This window comes from Pantherophis guttatus, chromosome 6 (genome assembly GCF_059756535.1).
Source record: "Pantherophis guttatus breed Tessera chromosome 6, ASM5975653v1, whole genome shotgun sequence".
NCBI classification, from domain to species: Eukaryota; Metazoa; Chordata; class Lepidosauria; order Squamata; family Colubridae; genus Pantherophis; species Pantherophis guttatus.
The window spans coordinates 21,526,919-21,548,559 of record NC_142068.1 but is presented as its reverse complement, the minus strand read 5'-3'; the positions used below and the strand labels follow the sequence as shown (position 1 = coordinate 21,548,559).

The 21,641-nt window shown below is 38.8% G+C and overlaps 1 protein-coding gene across 3 annotated transcripts in view; it reads right to left on the bottom strand.

The window, feature by feature from the left end:
* The window catches only part of SI (sucrase-isomaltase), a 161,204-nt gene that overhangs the window by 74,775 nt on the left and 64,788 nt on the right, over positions 1–21,641 (bottom strand). For all 3 annotated transcript variants that reach the window (XM_034439061.3, XM_087872533.1, XM_034439060.3), the window contains exons 4-8: positions 8,475–8,595; positions 7,052–7,161; positions 4,727–4,881; positions 2,959–3,130; positions 414–513 (exon numbers count right to left, since the gene is read on the bottom strand). In XM_034439061.3, coding sequence (XP_034294952.2) covers positions 414–513; positions 2,959–3,130; positions 4,727–4,881; positions 7,052–7,161; positions 8,475–8,595 — 658 coding nt within the window. The remainder of the gene's footprint in view (positions 1–413; positions 514–2,958; positions 3,131–4,726; positions 4,882–7,051; positions 7,162–8,474; positions 8,596–21,641) is intronic.

Genomic DNA, 21,641 nt, shown 5'->3' with positions numbered 1-21,641 from the left:
CTGCATAGAAACACATCTGAAAGAAAAACAACATAGAAACAATATGGAATTCTTCATACATATTTATACTGCCTTGATAGAATGCTTACAAATGGAACTATCAGTGTGATTTCGGAAGGAAAAGCAGTAATTTTATATCTGCTAATCTACCACGGCATTGCCTCACCAAGATTAAGGGGTTAATTTTGAATAGATAGGATCATACTGTTTCACAATTAGATTCTCACTATTGTTAGTTAGAAGAATGTAATTGGAACACAACTTCCTCAGAATACATGTATTAGATGAAAAAATGTGTAGTATAAAACATACCTGCTGATTAACTCTTGTGCATTTATCATATAAATACATGTGTAGAAAATTATTTAAGAAAGGCAGGTGATTTTTATCAAAATCATAAATAATTTCCTTACCCATGGCATTACTGTTCATAAGGAACACCCCGAATGAATGTCCACTCTTATCTTCCAGACATAAGAAGAAAGTTTGAGCACCATACAGGTTGCTCATATCCTTTGAAGGAAACAATAACCATATATAAATATTAAAGTTCATTAGAACTCCGAAGTGTTGAAATGGAATATCTTAAACTGCCTTGAACATGTATAATATTTCTATCAAGTTGTCATACTGCTAAATAGTATATGTGACTTGGTAACACCGGTGGCTTGGTAATCCAGACTAATTTATCCATAATTAGATATTGGCCTTTAATTTGAATGAAGAACCACACAGCATGTGTCCTTGAATTTAGACCAAAGATAATTAATGAAATCCAGTGTTTTCTGCTTTTTCAAGTATCTATTGTTAATCTGCTCCTTACCCTACTGTCTAAAACAGGGGTGTCAAACTCACAGCCTGTGGATCAGATGTGTCTTGCGCTGGCCAAGCCATTACCCAATTTAGCGAAGGGAGGAAGTCTTGATATGACACGTGATGACATTGTGACAATGCAAGTTTGACACCCCTGGTCTAGAATCAGTGGATCTACTGGTTCTATAACAATATAAATAATTTATTCAGGCACTTGACATAAGACTGTCTATGAAGACCATCCAAAAGCTACAGTGGGTCTAAAATGTAGCCTATTCAGTTCTAGATTCTTGCTGCTACCATCAACCCTTCCCTTATTATAACTCACTCACTCCATTGCAAAAATTTTCAGTTTGCTTGTTTTTGTTCATGAGCATTTTTTCTGTTTCCAATTTAATAGTTTTTTAAAAAGTTCTCTCAAGATTTTCTAATATAATATGCCTATATTTTAAATGGGTGCTATAAATTAAGTTTCTAATCCAAACTATGTCTGCTGCCTTTGTTTTCTCAGTTTATTCATACATATTTGTCAGGGGTGAAATCTACTTACCTTCCTTACTGGTTCGGAAGCACATGCGCCGCGCGCACACCTTCTGTGCATGTGCAGAAGGTAAAAAACATTATTTCCTGGTTAAAACCAGGAAGTAATGACACCCGGGTGGCAATCCCTACCGGATCGCTGAACTACAGGGAAAAATCACTACCGGATTGGGCGATCCAGTCCAATCCGGGAGCATTTCACCCCTGACATTTGTGCACATTTTTGCGTTATTTTTACTTATTCTGGAAGAGGGGTGTTATTTGATTTAATGTGCTACAAGTTCTATTGTGAAAATACTGTTTGAAGACCAGATTGCGAAAGTTATAAAGTAAAAGAAAGTTAAAAAACACAACATTTGTCTTCTTTGTCCAAATTTTAAAGAAAACAAAACACCTGGAACAGGACCTATAACTATATCTTTATAATTCCTTATCCCCCTCCTCCTCCACCACCAGTTCTCTACAGAAAAAAAGGATTGCAAAAAAATAATAATACTGTACTAGAGTACAGGTAGTCCTCAATTTACAACTATTTGTTTAGTGATCATTCAAAGTTACAGTGGCACTGAAAAAACAACAACTGTTTTTCACGACTTAGCATCCCCAATGGTCATGTGAACAAAATTCAGATGCTTGACAACTGACGTGTATTTATGACAGTTGCAGTGTCCCATGTCATCTTTTGTGAGAGTTTTTATGACCTTCTGACAAGCAAAGTCAATGGGAAAACCAGCTTCACTTAACAATCATGTTACTAATTTAACAACTGCAGTGATTCACTTAACAACTAAAGCAAAAAAAGGTCATGAAATGGGGCAAAACTCACTTAACAACTATCTTGCTTACCAAAAGAAATGTTGGACTCAATTGTGGCCGTAAGTTCTGGGCCACCTGTATTTCTAGCAAGCAAACTGTGCTTTCTTTCCTTGTGATACTTCTTTTATGCCTTGCCTGAATTTTAAGTAATGCTGTCCTATCATTTTATTCACAGCAACGTCAGAATCATGCTTCTTAGTTTATTTATTTTGCTTTCCTCCTTTCATTTCTTTCATCCTCATGTCTAGTTTAATGAAAAGAAGGACTAGGGGTGACATGATAGCAGTGGTTCCAATATCTCAGGGCCTGCCACAAAGAAGAGGGAGTCAAGCTATTCTCCAAAGCACCTGAGGGAAAGACAAGAAGCAATGAGTGGAAACTAATCAAGGAGAGAAGCAACTTAGAACTAAGGAGAAATTTCCTGACAGTTAGAACAATTAATCAGTGGAACCACTTGCCTCCAGAAGTTGTAAATGCTCCAACACTGGAAATTTTTAAGAAGATGTTGGATAACCATTTGTCTGAAGTGGTATAGGGTTTCCTGCCTAAGCAGGGGATTGGACTAGAAGACCTCCAAGGTCCCTTCCAACTATTCTATTCTATTCTATTCTATTCTATTCTATTCTATTCTGTTCTGTTCTGTTCTGTTCTGTTCTGTTCTGTTCTGTTCTGTTCTGTCCATTTCATTATTTCATTTCATTTCATTTCATTCATACAGAATCTATTATGTTCTTATTTGTTTTACTTCAGAAGACCAAACCTGATACAGAATCAGAAGAAGACACTTACCCCATTAGGAAAAGCATCTCGGGTAAAAATAGGCCATGTTTTCCAATTAAAATCATGCCGATATTGTCGATGTACATGTTCTCCTACCCCATAAACATTCCAGCTAGGCACTCTAATGGAAAGCTGCAAGAACTGGTCGGCATATATCAGAGGTCCTATACTGGTGTTGAAGCTGTTTGAATGATCAAAGGTATTATGCTTTTCATAAACTGGATTTTTTTAAAAAAAGAAATGCATTCAATTCACATTGTATTCATACTAAGCATTCCTTGTGAAGAAAAAAAAAAAGCTAAGCAAAAGACCAGCATTTGTCTCAAGTGACATAAGAGCTCAAAATTGGGTCACCAGTAAGAGCTATAGTCACCAAGATAGGACACTACAGGACACCGGAAACATTTGGAAGAATAGATAATAGGTCTTTATTCCTTAACAGACATTGCTCACTTTCTTGACTGCTGCTGATGTATTATTTTAATTACCCCTTTTCAATATTGTGATAAGGATATTACATAAATAAATGATGGCAGTCAAACTTCCCAGAAGGATGATTACTTCTGATTCTTGCCTAAAATGTGCGACAACAATGAATATGCTAGTGCAGTGATGGCTAACCTTTTAATGTCGCGTGCCAAAAGCGGGGGGAGCGCAGGGCAGGGGTCGTGTGCGTGTTTGCCCACACCCATAATTCAATGCCCCTGCACCCCATGCATGTGCACGTGACCCTCCCCAGTGCTTGGCACGCGACGGTAAAAAGGTTACCAGTGGGCCTGGTAGGCCTGTTTTTCGCCCTCCCCAGGCTCCAGAGGCTTTCTTGGAGCCTGGAAAGGACAAAAATGGCCTTCCCCACACCCATGGAGGCCTTCCGGAGGCCAGAAATGGCCCGTTTCCCAACTTCCGGTGGGCCCGGAAGACCCGAAAATCAGTTAGGGCAACGCTCGCATGCCCACAGATATAGTTCCGCGTGGCACCTGTGGCACATGTGCCATAGGTTCGCCATCATGGTGCTAGTGGATACACTTACATTTCATGTTGAACAGATTACAAAATCTGGTATGAACAGTGCAAAAAGCATCTTCTGATCTTCTGGGATGCTGTTGAACATGCAAGCATCTTATGGCTATGAGATGTTTTCTATTACAGATGTGTACAGTTCAAATTACTGCATTTACTTCATTTTTTTAAAAAAAATGTTTAAAAATTAATTGTCAATATATTGACAATAGGAGCTTCAGTAGCGCAGTGGTTAGAATGCAGTACTGCAGGTTACTTCTGCTGACTACAATTTGGCAGTTCAAATCTCATCAAGCTCAAGGTTGGTAAAACGAGGACCCAGATTGTTGGGGGCAATATGCTGACTCTGTAAACCACTTAGAGAGGGCTGCAAAGCACTATGAAGTGGTATATAAGTCTAAGTGCTATTGCTATATTGGCAACAGTTCTCAAAATGTGGTCTGAGGACCTCTGACAGTTCCTGAGACCCTTTCAGACAGTCTGTAAAGATAAAAATAATCTCTCAATGTAAATTTATAATACAGTAAATATTGACAGATATAGCCCACACAAACCAAAGTTGTTTGAGAGTCTCAATCTTTTTTAAGAACCTAAAAAAAGCCTGAGATCAAAATATTTGAGAATTCATCTCAGATTCATTTCATTACAATTAAAATACAATTAATATACAATTCATCATAGGGTGGGAAAGTGGTTGAACAATTATGAACTGTGGGTACCTATAAAAAAAAACTCAAATAACAAGAAGGTAACTTACAGAACTTTATTATTGCTATTCCTGATCACACTGATTCCAAAAGGATTTTCTGTGACTTCTACTCGATACATTAAATTGGTTGCTTTAGATCCCTGAAAAGGTTGAACGTTTTCATGTGGGACTTCATATCTATCTTTGTTGGCAGGATCTGTAATCTGTTCAAACCAAACAGCAACATAAAATTTTAAAATGAAATAAATTTTGACATAGTAAATGCACAACTTTCCCTCATCTGAAATATTCTTAATTGCTGGTAAACCTGTTTCAGGTTTAATAAATGCAATTAATTATATTAGTCTTGTAATAAAAGAAAATAAGGTTCCAACATCAACCCAACTCACTTATATTTTTTGGTCCAAATAAGATGCCAGAAAGCAACTATACTTTGAGAATCCTCAGGTGTAGGTAATATAGCAAGCACTAATAAGATAGGTAACATCTTAGCTATAAGAATGGAAGCCTAGGTCCCAGGGAATTAACATTTAGTCGTGGAAGCAACAGTCTTTCAGAAAGCATAACAGTTTTAAACAAATTCTAGGGCCTTCCTTTTACATGTAAGTATAAAGAATGTATTACTTCATGTTCCACATCTCCTATTATTCATTTTATGTATCGATCAATCCAGCTACTCAATAAAGATATAGAATTCCCATAATTGATTAAATTGAGGTGTTGTCTATGTACAATAAAATGCATACTATTGTAACCAATCAAATAAAATATGATTTGTGTAAGACCATAAAGAAAGCTTATAATTCCATCCCTTTAAGCTTCAGATTCTGATATCAAAAGTTGTGCTTCAATGTATTTATGATCTGATCTCTACAGTTCCCTGTCCTGTAAAAGATGGCATTTGTTAGAGAAATTTCTACAGCTGCAGATTTTTAGATTGACTAAGCCTTCTCTGTTCTCAAAAATCAAAATCATTTTTAGTTGTCTCATCATCCTGTTATCAGAAATTCAAAGCAATGTCTTTTTATAACATTTAAAGTATGTTAAAACTGTTTTCATCATTGTGGACCATGTTTTAAATATTTCATACTTCAATACCCAACCCTACATTGAGCTCCCATGGTGCAGGGGTTAGAATGCAGTATTGCAGGTAAACTCTGCCCACAGCCAGGAGTTTGATCCTGACAGAGGTCAAGGTTGAAGTAACCTTCCATCCTTCCGAGGTTTGTAAAATGAGGACCCAGGTTGCTGGGGGCAATATGCTGACATTGTAGATCATCCAGAGATGCTATAAAGAACTGTGGGGCGGTATATAAGTCTAAGTGCTATTGCCATTGTTACATCATTACAAGCATTCAATTCAAAAGTTTATAAAGGTTTCATGCCTGCTTTTTACTAATAGTTAAAACTGGCAAACCAGACAGATAGGTTTCTCAATGAATATCTGAAATGTCCTGAGAAATTTCATATTGGCTGTGAATCAACATGAGAATGGTGACCTTAAGACAGTTTTTCATGGAATATATTTTCATAGAAAGTATCCTTCAATATATATATTTAAGGAGATTGTTCCTAAATAGGTATGAAATATGCCTATTTTTATGCTTATACTCATTTGCCTTAAGGTCGTTTGCAGAACATTTTACTTTAAGATGATGAATTGTAAGGTTGGTTTTGCTTTATATACAATATTCTATCATTGGACAACACATCCTTTCAAATGAATATTTTATTTTTATTTTGAAGCAGGGGTGAAATCCAGCAGGTTCTGGCAGGTTCTGGAGAAGCGGTAGCGGGAATTTTGAGTAGTTCGGAGAACCAGCAAACATCACCTCTGGCTGGCCCCAGAGTGGGGTGGGAATGGAGATTTTGCAGTATCCTTCCCCTGGAGTGGGGTGGGAATGGATTTCGCAGTATTCTTCCCCTGCCATGCCCACCGAGCCACACCATACCACACCCAAGCCACGCCCACAGAACCGGTAGTAAAAGAATTTGGATTTCACCACTGCTTTGAAGATACAGAATAGATCTAAGCTGAAAAATACCAGGTGTTCACCATATGCGAGCAAAGATTTAGTGCTTTCTATGTCTCTTTGCTGTTATCTAATAGACATCTGGAATTTACCAATCCAGATCTAGTATATTTAACAAAAATAATCACATTGTACAGACTGAAAATTTTCCTCCAATTTCTGCACAGTAATCTTTTAGCCCAGTGATACATTATGGCATCAGCTTGTCATTCATTCATCTTTTCATTCCCTGTTATTATTAACTTAAATTTATTAGATTTAGTTGCCACCCACTTGCATTCCTTGATCTTCTGGTTGAAAATATTTCATTTCTTTAAAAAAAAAAAAAAAGCATTCTAACCTTAAAATGAAATCGGTTTGCTGTTTGATATTCTGCAGTGAGGTGAAGCTTTTCAATATCATTTCCAAATAGGGATGGAGAAGGTAGTCTTATTAGAGTAGCTTCAAATCCTAAAAAAGAAGGAAGGGTGTTACTTCCAATATTGACAATAACAATAGTAATATGAGGTAATCCTCATTCAGGACAAAACAAAGTAAGAGAATAAGGCATGCAGTTTACTGATAAACTATTCTGTCCATTCTGACCTTTAAATTAAATCAGCCAACGAATTGTAGAGCAAAACAGGCTTTGAATCTGTCTCTCTGTATTGTGCAGTCCTTTTAGTTGATCCACTTCATTCTGGAAGCAGCTAGACCAGTGGTGGGATTCAAATTTTTTTACTACCAGTTCTGTGAGCATGGCTTGGTGGGCATGGTAGGGGAAGGATACTGTAAAATCTCCATTCCCATCCCACTCCAGGAGAAGTTTACTGAAAAATCCCCATTTCCTCCTGATCAGTTGGGACACGGGAGGCAGAGAATAGATCGGGGGCAGGGCCAGTCAAAAGTGGTATTTACCAGTTCTCTGAACTACTCAAAATTTCCGCTACCAGTTTTCCAGAACTGGTCAGAACCTGCTGAAACCCACCTCTGATCTATACTCGCCTTCTCCATTGCATGGAAGCTGATGCCCCTGAAAAATGCTGTAAGAATTTTCTGCATTGCACTTAGCCACTGATAAATTGCACAATGATTGAAAGAACTGCACTGACTTAAATTTGTTACTGGACCAAGTTTAATCTAGTTTTTGCTTCTAAAAAACACCAAATCTGTACATGAAATAAAAGGAAGATCTGCTTAATTCTTGGAAACATTCTCAGATGCTTTCCTAGTTCTGTCACAACTTGTGAATTCTCAGATCCATATGAATCATTAATATCTCATCTTTCTGGCACTTAATTAACAATTATTTTTATTTATTTCTTTATGGTCCAAGATGAAGTCATAGTAAACAATTAAAATGCATAATAAAATACTGGAAAAATAATTTATTTTTATATGTATTAATTTTATAAGTAGAAGTGACAAAAATAGTAAAAAACAACTTCTTAATTTTAACCCCACCTCCTAACTAAAATAACTACAAACCCCAATTTCTTATTAAATAGCAAAAGTTTATTAACAAACATGCTAACTTAGCCTCTTGACTCAGAAAGTTTAAGAATTTAGGAATGGCTGTTTCTCTTTCCCATGTTAAGTGGTGCAGACATGAAGCAGATACTTGATCTATCCAATTTTAAGATTATTAGTAGGAAAGAAATCAAGCACTGAGTTTATCCACATGCTGAAAATACTTTTATTTTACATTTTATGTTCATTTCCTTATTTTCATGCTGTGTCTATAAATATCGAATAAGTCTGGAGTTTAGGCTTCTTCAGCTTACCTGGATTTGTGTCTGACATTCTTCCTTGAATTTGGTACCCATGATTTTTTGAAAAGTAGCACCAAGGTACATGTGTTTCATTCTGAGGATCCCAACAACAGCCACGGAGTACACACAGATCCTGTATCATCAGCATTAAAAAGGAAATTAGAACTGTGACCATCAAAATAAACTCCAGATTAATTTTTGGACAACAGCATGTGTGTAATCAATGAAAGGGACACGGTGGCTCAGTGGCTAAGATGCTGAGCTTGTCAGTCGAAAGGTAGGCAGTTCAGCAGTTTGAATCCCTAGTGCTGCGTAACGGGGTGAGCTTCGGTTACTTGTCCCAGTTTCTGCCAACCTAGCAGTTCGAAAGCACATAAAAATGCAAGTAGAAAAATAGGGACCACCTTTGGTGGGAAGGGAACAGCATTCTGTGCTCCTTTGGCATTGAGTCATACTATCACATGACCACAGAGACATCTTCAGACAGCGCTGGCTCTTCAGCACATATGTGCGAGAGGAACCTTTACCTTTAATCAATGACATGCAAGCTGCACAATTTGAAATCAACTATCACTGACCTTTTAAGTGGATTTGTAATGTTCACATATATCTTTTGAAAACAGATTTTTAATTATAGATGTTCCAAATTACCAGTAAGAGTTGCTTTTCAGATTTATAAGCATTCAAGCAACTGTTACATAAAGAACTACTAAAAAGAATTTCCTTTCCTACTTAGAGCTCAGAAAGTCTCTGTTTTAATATACATCGGGATTAATTCTAAATTTAAAATTAATTCATTTGATGGAAAATGTGTGCTGCTACTCTTCTAAACTTAATGCACTTTTTAAAAGGGAACTCTGAGAACTGGGGGGGGGATGCATTCAGTTCAGTCAGCTGTGAAAAGCCTTACAAGCCTTTAGTAAAGGGAAATATGGAAATTCACTTTCTTCCAATAGCTGGATGAAAACAGGAATAGATCCTATTCCTTTCATACAATGAGGATACCATTTTGGAGTGGTACAATTTACAAAACTGCTTCGATGATGGAGCTTAAGTAATATCTTCACCACATATTCTGGGAGTGGATATTGATCCCAGTAACTACTCTAAACAGGGTCATGACTTGGAAATTCACCACCAAAAGAGAGTTCCCAAGATGTTTTCCTATTGCATTTCCGGAGCCCTGCACAAATGGATAGTCGTGTTCCTGTCACACAGGCAACACGTAGTCAAAATAGAGATGGCCCTATCAAATCTGGCACCAGTTAACAGCGGTGTCCTCCAAGGCAGCATTCTAGGACCCACACTCTTTCTGCTTTACATCAACAACCTATGCGATCATATTAAAAGTAGCTGTGTCCTCTTCGCTTATGACGTAAAATTATTTAAGACCACTGACAATGCTGCTGCCCTCAAAGCTACCTTGACCATGTGTCAGAATGGTTGTGCATTTGGCAACTCCAAATCTCAACTAATAAATGTTCTCTCTTACATATTGGCAATAAAAATCAGAACACCAAATACAAGTTGGGCAGAAACGACCTCGTAGATGACCCTCATTCTGTCAAGGACCTAGGAGTATTCATCTCAAATGATCTAAGCCCCAGAGCTCACTGTAACAGCATTGCCAAAAAGGCATTAAGAATTGTTAACCTAATTTTGCGAAGCTTCTTCTCCGGCAACATTGTATTGCTAAGTAGGGCATACAAAACCTTTGTCAGACCAATTCTTGAATACAGCTCATCTGCCTGGAATCCACACTGTATATCAGACATTAATACAATTGAGCAGGTCCAGAGGTATTTCATGAGAAGAGTACTCCACTTCTCTACTCACAATAGAATCCCTTATGCCACCAGGCTCGAAATTTTGGACTTGGACAATCTGGAACTGTGCTGCCTGTGGTCTGATCTAAGCATAGTACACAAAATTGTCTGCTACAATGTCTTACCTGTCAATGACTTCTTCAGCTTCAACCTCAATAATGCATGGACAAACTCAAGGTAAACTGCTCCAAACTCGATTGCAGAAAATACGACTTCAGCAACAGGGTGATTAACGCCTGGAATGCTCTACCTGATTCTGTTGTTACATCCTCAAACCCTCACAGCTTCAACCTTAAACTGTCTACCATGGACTCACTCCACTCCTAAGAGGTCCATAAAGGGGGCATGCATAAGTGCACCAGCGTACCTACCATCCCTGTCCTACTATCACCATTTATTTATATTCATTTCCTTTGTTCATGTCCATGTTCATGTTCACACCTGCTATCCTGTACATGTTTGACAAACCAATAAATAAAATAAATAAATAAATTCAGAAGGTGAAAGACTCAACAGGCCAGTTGACGACTAGCAAAGCCATTCGCTATAAATTATACTCCTGTAGAAATGATAAAGAATAATGCTGACTAGTGGACTCCAATTCTGGCTGTCCTCTTCACATTTATTAACTCTTCTGGATAGTTTTCAGAAGACTGATATGACTGTAATTGTTCCGGTTTAGAAGAAAGGGATCACATTTGATCTAATTAACTATTACTCCATTAGCTTCCTATGCCTAATTGGGAAAGCTTTGCACAAGGCACCTCTGTAATAAATTCAGGGACTGGTTGGATAATGAGGAAATCATTGCAGATGAACAGACAGAGAAGGCTTGATTTTATGATATCTGACTAATAGATGCATGACATGGACAAAGAACCCTCTCCAGAGTTTAAATTGGCTTTTGATATTATAAAGGACAAAGAAATGGCAAAAACCTGAGACCTCTTCAATGGATCGTTGGCTCTTTATTCTTATCAGAAGCCTTTATGACAGGAACTCTATGTGAATAACATATGTTTCTTGGGAACATTTGATCAAAAATAGATTTGAGGGGTCCTTCGTGCTGTCTGAGCTTGTTTGTTTTCTTGCAAACATTTTATTACCTTAATTAGGTAACATATATATATATAGATAGATAGATAGATAGATAGATAGATAGATAGATAGATAGATATAGATATAGATATAGATATAGATATAGATATAGATATAGATATAGATATAGATATAGATATAGATATAGATATAGATATAGATATAGATATAGATATATTTGGTATAAATTTGGTATAAAATGGTTTGTCATGAATGCGACTGCTTGAGGGCTCCTGGATTGGAGTTGAAAGGCGAAAGGGAAGCAGTATGCTCCCTCCCATATAGGGATAGACCAGGTGCTTCGACAGAAAAACACTCAAGCCAATAAAGGGAGGAGAACTTGTGGCTCAGAGGTTAATACAACTGCCTAATATGCAGGCAGCCCAAGTTCGAATCCGAGTAAGAGTATGGCTAGATGAGAGCTAAATAGCTTGAAATAGATCTATATTAGTCTCCCTTTATATAGATATATAACAAACATATATTTATTTAATATGACCCATTTTCATTAGTTCCCTAATTTCTCCCTTACATAAATCTGATTTCTCCAAAGATAGCTACAAATCCAAACCATCTCAGCTCTGGAATATATGAGTGATATTCTGATTTTCAATTTAAGAGCCTTCTATAGCGCTCTTAGAAATATGCACTAATCCAGCATTCCCCAAACTTTCCGGGTTGGCGACCCAGCATGGAGTGAGGATGGTTTGTGGCGAAGGGCAGACATGCACACATGCATGTGTGAGCACAGCATCATTTGTGTGAGTGGTGGCTGTGTGCACCTACCACTCATGAGAATGGACCTGTGAGCACCAGTGCTCACTGCTCACGTGAATAGGGCTACAAGTGCTGGCACCCACAACTCACACAAGTTGGGCTGTGAGCAGCGGCACCCACTGCTCATGTGAGTCGAGCTGTGTGAACAAGTGCCACTCATGCAGTCCAGTTGTGAATAGTCCATGGCTCAGTAGTGGGCTGTGGTCCACAGGTTGGGGACCCCTGCATTAATCTGTCAAGGGGGAAATTTGGAAACAAATTGTTTACATTAATTAAAAATCAATATTCTAGTCTTCAAAAGTTGTTATAAAAAATAATTGGCAAAGTAATGAACAACACATTGAGTAGACCAACTTTTGCAAACATTTGAGCATTGTCTTTCAATTTCATAATTCCTGAAGATACCATTGAACCCACATATCACATGAGGCTGAGCAAATCTGCCTCCTTTCCTGCTTCTTTGCTACCTGCTGACACAAAACATAAAAATAATACTTTAGGTAGCTAGACAATAAGTTGTTTGGATTTAAATTTGTTCTAATCATGTTTACTCTTCATTGGGGTGAGTTGTTCATGTTTTAATTCTTAATTTATATTTTGTACTGAAGTATTTTATGTTTGGTTCATCTTTGATCATCATAACAGGAAATTGAGCTGTTGATTTGTGGGCCCTCCTGGACCTGCAATTCCTAATGAACAGCAGAAGGTTCACCCAGCTTTGGCTGCTGTACTAGTAATGACTCTACCTGGACTACAATGTCCTGACCTCAGTAACTCATGGCTTCCTCACCACCTGTCTGAAATACTGCATTGTACTGTATGTGAGGCTGCCTTTGGAGAGACTGTAAGATCTTGCCTCTCCAATATTCCCAAGCAAGCAGGACTCTTGAAACTGTAGCTGTTCCAAAAGGAGCTTTTATTGAAAGGTTTGTGATAACAAAAGGTCTAGGCAAGAACTGAAGGTTCTCACTTAAAACCAGCTATTTAAAGCATGTTAACCAAACCCTTCCCACACTACATCATTGTAGGGAAACAGAAACTTCATATAGAGATTAACACAGTAATGCAGGAAACAGAAACAGAAACTTCATATACAGATCACTCCACTCCTCCCACCTTCCTCCCACCAAAATGCCAGCGTCCCTGTAGAAACATCTGGGACCTGACAGAGACCTTACTTCTACAAAATATGGCAACAATATTATTGGCAGGTGAGCTCCAGCAATGAAGAATTACACCTATACTACATCTATACTACAGGTATAAAACGGTATTATAACTGTAGTATAGGTGTAAAAACTTTATTATAACTATAAATGTAAAGGTTCCCCTCACACATATGTGCTAGTCATTCCCGACTCTAGGGGGCGGTGCTCATCTCCATTTCAAAGCCAAAGAACCAGCGCTGTCCGAAGACGCCTCCGTGGTCATGTGGCCGGCATGACTAAACATCAAAGGTGCATGGAACGCTGTTATCTTCCCACCCTAGGTGGTTCTTATTTTTCTACTTGCATTTTTTACGTGCTTTCAAACTGCTAGGTTGGCAGAAGCTAGGACAAGTAACGGGAGCTCACCCCATTACGTGGCACTAGGGATTCAAACCGCTGAACTGCCGATCTTTCGATCAACAAGCTCAGCGTCTTAGGCACTGAGTCATCATGTCCCCTTATTATTATTATCACTATGCTCCAGTTATATTATTACTGCTTGCCAGTAGTTCTCCAATCTCAATTTCAAATGCTATTCATCATCTTTAGGGCCATAAATGGTGTGGAACTCGGACAGATCAGGCAACACCTTGCCACAAGCAAATCTATCAATCTGGCCAAGTTCCCAAGAGAGTGCCTGCTGGAACTTCCATTCCTTCATGAAGCTTGCAAGGAATGAATGAGACAGCTAGCCTGTTTTGTAATAACTCCCATCTTACAGAATACTCTACCCACCACCATCAAGTACAGGCAGTTCCCACTTTACTGCAATTCCATAAATAGGTTAAGACTGTTGCATTTCCATGAACTTTAAGTCCCAGCTGGCTGAGTGTGGGCAGCTAACTTGGATTTTATCTGAGAATTATTTTGGCTTTCTGTAATTATTTCTGATTGTTCTGAATTTAGTTATTCATTGTTTTTTTCCCCTTTCTCTTTTCTCTTTTTTAATTTTTAGTACTATGGAATTATAATTTTATTTTATTTTATTTATTAAATTTGTTTGCTGTCCATCTCACCTGAGGCTTATATTTACCATGAATAAATACTTTAGCTTTAGAACTGTGCAATGTTATTGATGACTTTTGTGGTTTACTGATCACAGTAAGCCATGCATCTTCTAATATTTGCTGCAAGAGGTTGTATAAATAGATAATGGTCCTTATATGATGACGAGTACAACTTTACATGTCCCAGAAGATTTATTTTACTGACTCCTAATCCAATGTCAGAATGTTGCAAAACTTATCTTTCAGGAGTGCCAAGACATTAAACTATGCTGAAGGAATCTTTGATTTACAGAGGGAAATTTGAGCAAGCAGTTAGCTGGTGTCTGACCTTTTCAAGAATTATTCATTCAGATTTTTCTGGAAATAAGTATTAAATAACTATTTCCTACTTTAACTTTCTCAAATCCCAATGGCAGGATGAAATCCAGCAGGTTCTGACAGGTTCTGGAGAACCGGTAGCAGAAATTTTGAGTAGTTCGGAGAACCGGTAGCGGAAATTTTGATTAGTTCGGAGAACCGGCAAAAAGCACCTCTGGCTGGCCCAGAGTGGGTGGGAATGGAGATTTTGCAATAACCTTCCCCCAGGAATGGGGAGGGAATGGGGATCTTGCAGTATCCTTCCCCTGCCACACCCACCAAGCCATGACCACCAAGCCACGCCCACAGAGCCAGTAGTAAAAAAATTTGGATTTCACCACTGCCCAAAGGCAAATTAAGAAGAACAGTTGCATGTACATTCCCCTCAGTAATACCTTTTTTGCAGCATTTTTTGAATCTACCCCGAAAAACGTTAAATTTGCTGGGGATATAAAGTAGAAATATTAATTTAAACCTGTACTTGAAATGATTAATTTCATAAGCAGCATATATACTTTTATGAGAAATAAAAAGTATCTTGTAACTAATTAGTAGCACTTTAGTTATTAAGTATTTTAGAAGAGAAAGAAGCTCCTAATGCTATACTGTTTTCCCATTAAATCAGAACAACATGTTCTTTCATGCTTAGAATTCTTCATATGTAAGAAACTACTTTGCGTCTGGATTAATTTTGAAGCAAATTGGGCTGGTTCCATTCATCACTAAAGCATAAATAGAAAGACATTGATGGTATTTTACAAATGATATCTCTGTTCATTATCTAAGTTACAGGAACCAACTCTTATCTGTTCTATTCTCATAACAACGTGGGTACAAACAGAGGTGAGGCAGGCAACAGTTAAGAGCTCTTTATTAGCTAACAAGGACAATTAACATATTGAGCTAACTACCGTGTGTGAGCGTCTTTTCTAGCGCTGACAACTCTTTTATACTGGAGCTATCAGCGGCTCAGCCAATCCGCATTCTCTGTTCTCCCGCCAGTTGCTGGCTGGCTGACGGACCAATCAGCTGTGTATCTTCATCATGAGTACATCGGCAGGACATAACATTTTCCCTCTAGCATTCACATTTATATACATTTATATAATCAATCCTTCCATACAAGAATGATGCACACAGACATGTAAATTATTGACTGCAAAAGTTTTTGCTAAAATGAAGTTGGCAATACATTCAAAGATGAAGTCTTCACTCATTCCTTTCTATTCCCTTGATTCAGTTATCTCTTTTCTCATAACTGATCTTTAAAGAGGGTCGTGTATTAATCAAGCATCAAGTACCAAACATCATTTGAATGTTATCCCAGAATCTACGTGATTCATCTTATAAGACATTACAAAACAATGAATTTAAATAAAAGTTCTTAATCATTAATGTAAATGTTTCTTCACTGAAAGGTTGATTTCTTATCACAAAAGAATTATAGATTAGAAGGGGAAAAAACATTTGGGAGCTAAATTCCTGTGTACATTTATTAAATACATGACCTTATCTTTTCCAGGACTAACTTCAAAACAATTCTCTTGGTTGTAAATATGCTTATTAATTCTAATGGTTTCCACAGCCAACATGCACATATTTATTAAATTATGATATTTCTAATTTCAGGAAAAGTTTTTTTTTTAATTGAAAGGGATGATGTAATAGGATTTAAGTAAAAAACTGTAAAAAAAAAACCTGTATAATGTTAATGCTTCCATAATTTGCTCTTCAAAGAAAGGGAAAAAACAACAACATGCATTTCAGTGGTGGGTTTCAAATTTTTTTACTACCGGTTCTGTGGGTGTGGCTTGGTGGGCATGGCATGGCATGGCATGGCATGGCATGGCTTGGTGGGCATGGCTTGGTGGGCGTGGCTTAATGGGCATGGCAGAGGAAGGATACTGTAAAATCTCCATTTCTTCCCGATCAGCTGGGACTTGGGAGACAGAGATTAGATGAGGATATTGCCAGTCAGAATTTTTACTACCAGTTCTCCGAACTACTCAAAATTTCTGCTATCGGTTCTCCAGAACTGGTCAGAACCTGCTGAAACCCACCTCTGATGCATTTTGAAGTTGAATTCAACCGTACCCGTTACATTGTTCATTCAATTTTGTTTTATCTTTTACTTTTTCTCAGGATTTTTTTTTTATTTCCCAGACTGTCCTACTGTATATTGGTTCTGTTGGTCTCCCATCTAGGTCCTAACAAGACCTAATCCTGTTTAGCTTTTTGAGGCTTGTTAAAATTGTCCGGCTGAGGAATTCTGGGAGTTGAAGGCCACAAGTCTTAAAATTGCCAAGTTTGGAGGCCCCTGCTCTAGACAGTCTTTAACTTTGTGATTGTTTATTTTTGTTTTGTTTTTAAAGAAAGAATACTTTACCTTGAACAATCCCAACCCTTCACTTGATTCCCATAGTTAACATAATAACACTGCAGGACCATAATTCTGAATTAGTAATGCGAACCTCTGATTGCAAGGAAAGTTTTCCCATGTTTTCTCTTGAGAAGCATAATAAAGAGTTATAAGGATTTACTATTTTAGTATTCTCTACTTGGAGGTTCAGTGTCAAATATAGTCCAAGAGGAATCACATGCAGTTAGGCGTGACTAAATGTGGACTATTATACACAATCAAATTAGCAACTGAATACACTTTCCCATTCCCTTTTGACACATTTGACTGAATTGGAGTATCAAGCCAGTTGCCTAAGCAGCAAATGGTTCCCCCCACCCCATACACTACCCAATTTCTCAAAAAAAAAAAATGTGTAGGAAGTGGTTATAAAAAGTATTTCATTTTCAGAAGGGAAGGGCTCTCCATATGAAAGAAAAGAGGTGCTAACATTTTGATGAACAAATATTTTGGTGTTCCAGATTATCACATTAAATAATAACTATCATCACTATTATTAAAAAAAAAATCCCTTCTCAACCTGTGGGTAGTATGTGTCTTCCTCAGCCTCAGGCCTGGGAGTTTGAGGTTTCTCCACAGTCAGGTTTCAGGCCTGGGCACAGCACGGAAACGGCATTGGTCACGTTGGTGGATTATCTCTGGAGGGCTCAGGACAGGGGTTGTTCCTCTGTCCTGGTCCTATTAGATCTCTCGGCAGCTTTTGATACCATCGACCATGATATCATGCTGCACCGACTGGAGGGGTTGGGGATAGGGGGCACCATGTTGCGGTGGTTTTCCTCCTTCCTCTCTGACCAGTCGCAGTTCATGTTGACAGGGGGGCAGAGATCGACCTCGAGGCGCCTTGTGTGTGGGGTGCTGCAAGGGTTAGTTCTCTCGCCCCTTCTGTTCAACATTTATGTGAAGCCGCTGGGTGAGATCATCCGTGGTTTCGGGGTAAAGTGTAATCTGTATGCTGATGATACTCAGCTGTACATCTCCACCCCGGACCACACCAACGATGCCCTTGATGTGATGTCCCGGTGCCTGGAGGCCGTGCAAATCTGGATGGGGAGAAACAGGCTCAGGCTCAACCCGTCCAAGACCGAGTGGCTGTGGCTTCTGGCATCCCGATATAGTCAGTTGGTACCATCGCTGACTTTTGGGGGCGAGTCATTGGCCCCCACAGAGTGGGCTCACAACTTGGGTGTCCTCCTGGATACATGGCTGTCTTGGAAGAGCATATGACGGCTATGGCCAGGGGGGCTTTTTATCAGGTTTATCAGGTTCCACCAGTTGCTTCCCTTTCTGGATCGGGATGCCTTATGCACAGTCACAGTCATTCATGCCCTCGTCACATCCCGCTTGGACTACTGTAATGCTCTCTACATGAGACTCCCCTTGAGGAACACCCGGAGAATCCAACTGGTCCAGAATGCAGCCGCGCGGGTGGTGATGGGGGCGACTCGACACTCCCATGTAACACCTCTCCTGCGTGAGCTGCACTGGCTCCCAGTCGTCTTCCAGGTGCGCTTCAAGGTATTGGTTACCACCTTTAGAGCGCTCCATGACTTAGGGCCCGGGTATTTACAAGACCGCCTTCTGCTGCCAGTAGCCTCTCACCGAACAGTACGCTCCCACAGAGAGGGGCTCCTCAGGGTTCCATCAGCCAAACAATGTCGGCTGGTGGCCCCCAGGGGGAGAGCCTTCTCTGTGGGGGCACCGACCCTCTGGAACGAGTTGCCCCCGGAGATACGGTGGATCCCAGATCTGTGCACTTTCTGCCGTGCCTTAAAGATGTTTTTGTTTCATCAAGCTGGGCTCACCTGACCATATTTTTTAAGTTGTTTTAATTTTAAATTGCTAAATCATGGGGTTTTTTTTAATATGGGGGTGTTTTAACTGTGGGCCAAATTAATTTAATCAGTTTTTAATATTGTTTTAATTTTTGTATTTTCTGTATTTTATCTGCTGGCTGTTCACCACCCCGAGTCCTTCGGGAAAAGGGTGAAATAATAAATAAATAAATAAATAAATAAATAAATAAATAAATAAATAAATAAATAAATCATCATCATCATCTTGGCTGTTCCTAGCACTGCATCCTTCTATACAGAAAGCTCTGATGTCGTCCCTGGGATCTGTTGGAACCACTGTCTCAGTAGAGGAGTCACAGTCCCAAATGCTCCTACCACCACTGGAACCACAGGCTGAGGCCAGGAACAGCTGTAAATATTTCCTCTCCAGAACTTCAATCCTGGCATAGATAACAGATAGATAGATAGATAGATAGATAGATAGATAGATAGATAGATAGATAGATAGACAGATAGATAGATAGATAGATGATAGATAAGAGAGGGGGAAAGGGAGAGAGAGATGATGATGATGATGATGATGATGATGATGATGATGATGATGATGATGAATGGACAGACAAACAGATAGACAGATGAATTGCTGTGTTCTGGGAACCCAAAAATCCTCTTATCTCCTAACCTTTTGAATTAACAGTCGTTGGACTGTTTCTCTGTGTTAAGATTGGCAGACACTTTTAAATGTTCATACAATGTTTCCATGTGGACTATGCACTGCCAGTTTCTGCCTACTAGATTCATCTCTTACGTTTCCCCTTCTAACAATTACAGGATTAAAAAAGAGAACTTTGAATATATAGAGAACCATCTAAAAACCAACAGCATGTACTACCATCTACTTCTTTTGGGCACCTTCTGCAAGAGTATCATCACTGATCAAGACTAGTCTAGCTATGTGAACTCATTGCTTTGAAAGAAGAAAAGATTGAAGCACAACAAAAATTGACCTGCAATGGCTGACAAGTAGCTTAAGGTATACAAATTGGTAATTTCCTGGTATGTGAAAACTATCCTGTTCAGGCATTTATGTATAAGTATTAAATTACATAAGGATGAAACTGACATGAGAATTAAAGTTTTATTTTCTTGACTTCTTTTAAAGGTTTTTAATAAAAAGAAAGTAATGGCTTTCAAAATAAGATTTTTGTCATGCAGTCTATTGATCCAAAGTTCTGTATCACTGGCTGCATTTCAATATCATAATAAACTAATTTCGTCTACCACAGGTTCTTCCAATGTATTAAAGAAGGACTGCCTGGGAATTTTGACAATTATCGTTGAACACATCTGGCAAGTATCAAACTGGGAAAGGTTATTATAATAAACCATAGTTATACCATCCTTCAGTTCCTACGTTTCTACTTTTCCTCCACAGACTCAGAGGCCGTGAAAGATTCTGAAACTTTTGCTTAAATAACCTTGTGTGATCAACAGCTGACAAGCTGCTGTTACCTTTAGTGGTGGTTTACTAAAGTAAACTCCAAATCATTTCTTTTACAGATCCATAGAGGAAAATTCCATTCTGCCTATTTAATAAGTAGTATATACCGAATTTTTTGGAATATAGGACACACTTTTTTCTCTCCTAAAAGAGGCTGAAAATTTGGGTGCATCTTATACTCCGAATGTAACCCCACGCGGTGCCCAAAATGTCTACCTGGAATAGCTGCTGCATTCTCTGACCCCTTCTGCGCTTTGCCTGCTTTAGTCACTGGAGCTCCCTCCAAGGATCAGCTGTGTTTTTGAAGCTGTTTTCCAGCCCCAGTGTGAGCAAAGTCATCTTCCGGGCTTTGCCTGCTTTTCTAATTGCTGCTCTTTCTGACAATCAGCTGTGCTTTAGAAGCACAGTCCCAACCAGCCCCAACCTCAAAACCAGCAAGCAAACTAATGTGCTGGGACTAGCCAGATGAATACCTGGTAGGCAGAATTTTTTTCCTCCCCAAAAATTAAGGTGTGTCTTATACTCCGGTGCGTCTTATACTCTGAAAAATATGGTAATAATAGGTAAAAAACTGTTCAAAGTCTGAGCAGTCATAAAGGAAACACAAACTGATTAGTAGACTCATATTGCAATGAACAAGGTCATATATTTCACAGCTACTAAGATTGTTGGCCATGCAGTTACAAAGATAGCCAGGGAAATGATTGAAGCCTGAGAAACAGGCCCTTTGTCGGTCAACATGAGTGCTGTTTTAACACCAGTTTATCAAGTACTTATGTGCCAAGGACTTAGAAGCACAGGAAACAACAATTGCCAATTGCCAGCCATCAACACATCAATCAACCACATAAGGAAAGCACCACATAAATATAAAGCATAGAATAACACAAAGCACATATTCTGATAGAGCAGTGGTTCTCAACCTTCCTAATGCCGCGACCCTTTAATACAGTTCCTCATGTTGTGGTGACCCCCAACCATAAAATTATTCCTAAAACCATTGAAAAAATGTGTTTTCCGATGGTCTTAGGCAACCCCTGTGAAAGGGTCATTCGACCCCCAAAGGGGTCCCGACCCACAGGTTGAGAACCACTGTGATAGAGAGAAGTTCTCTTGAGAATGGGCTCCAGCATGAGTCTGAAAGCTCAGGATACTAAATCTCTGGTCCTGGTGACTGACTCAGATTGTAT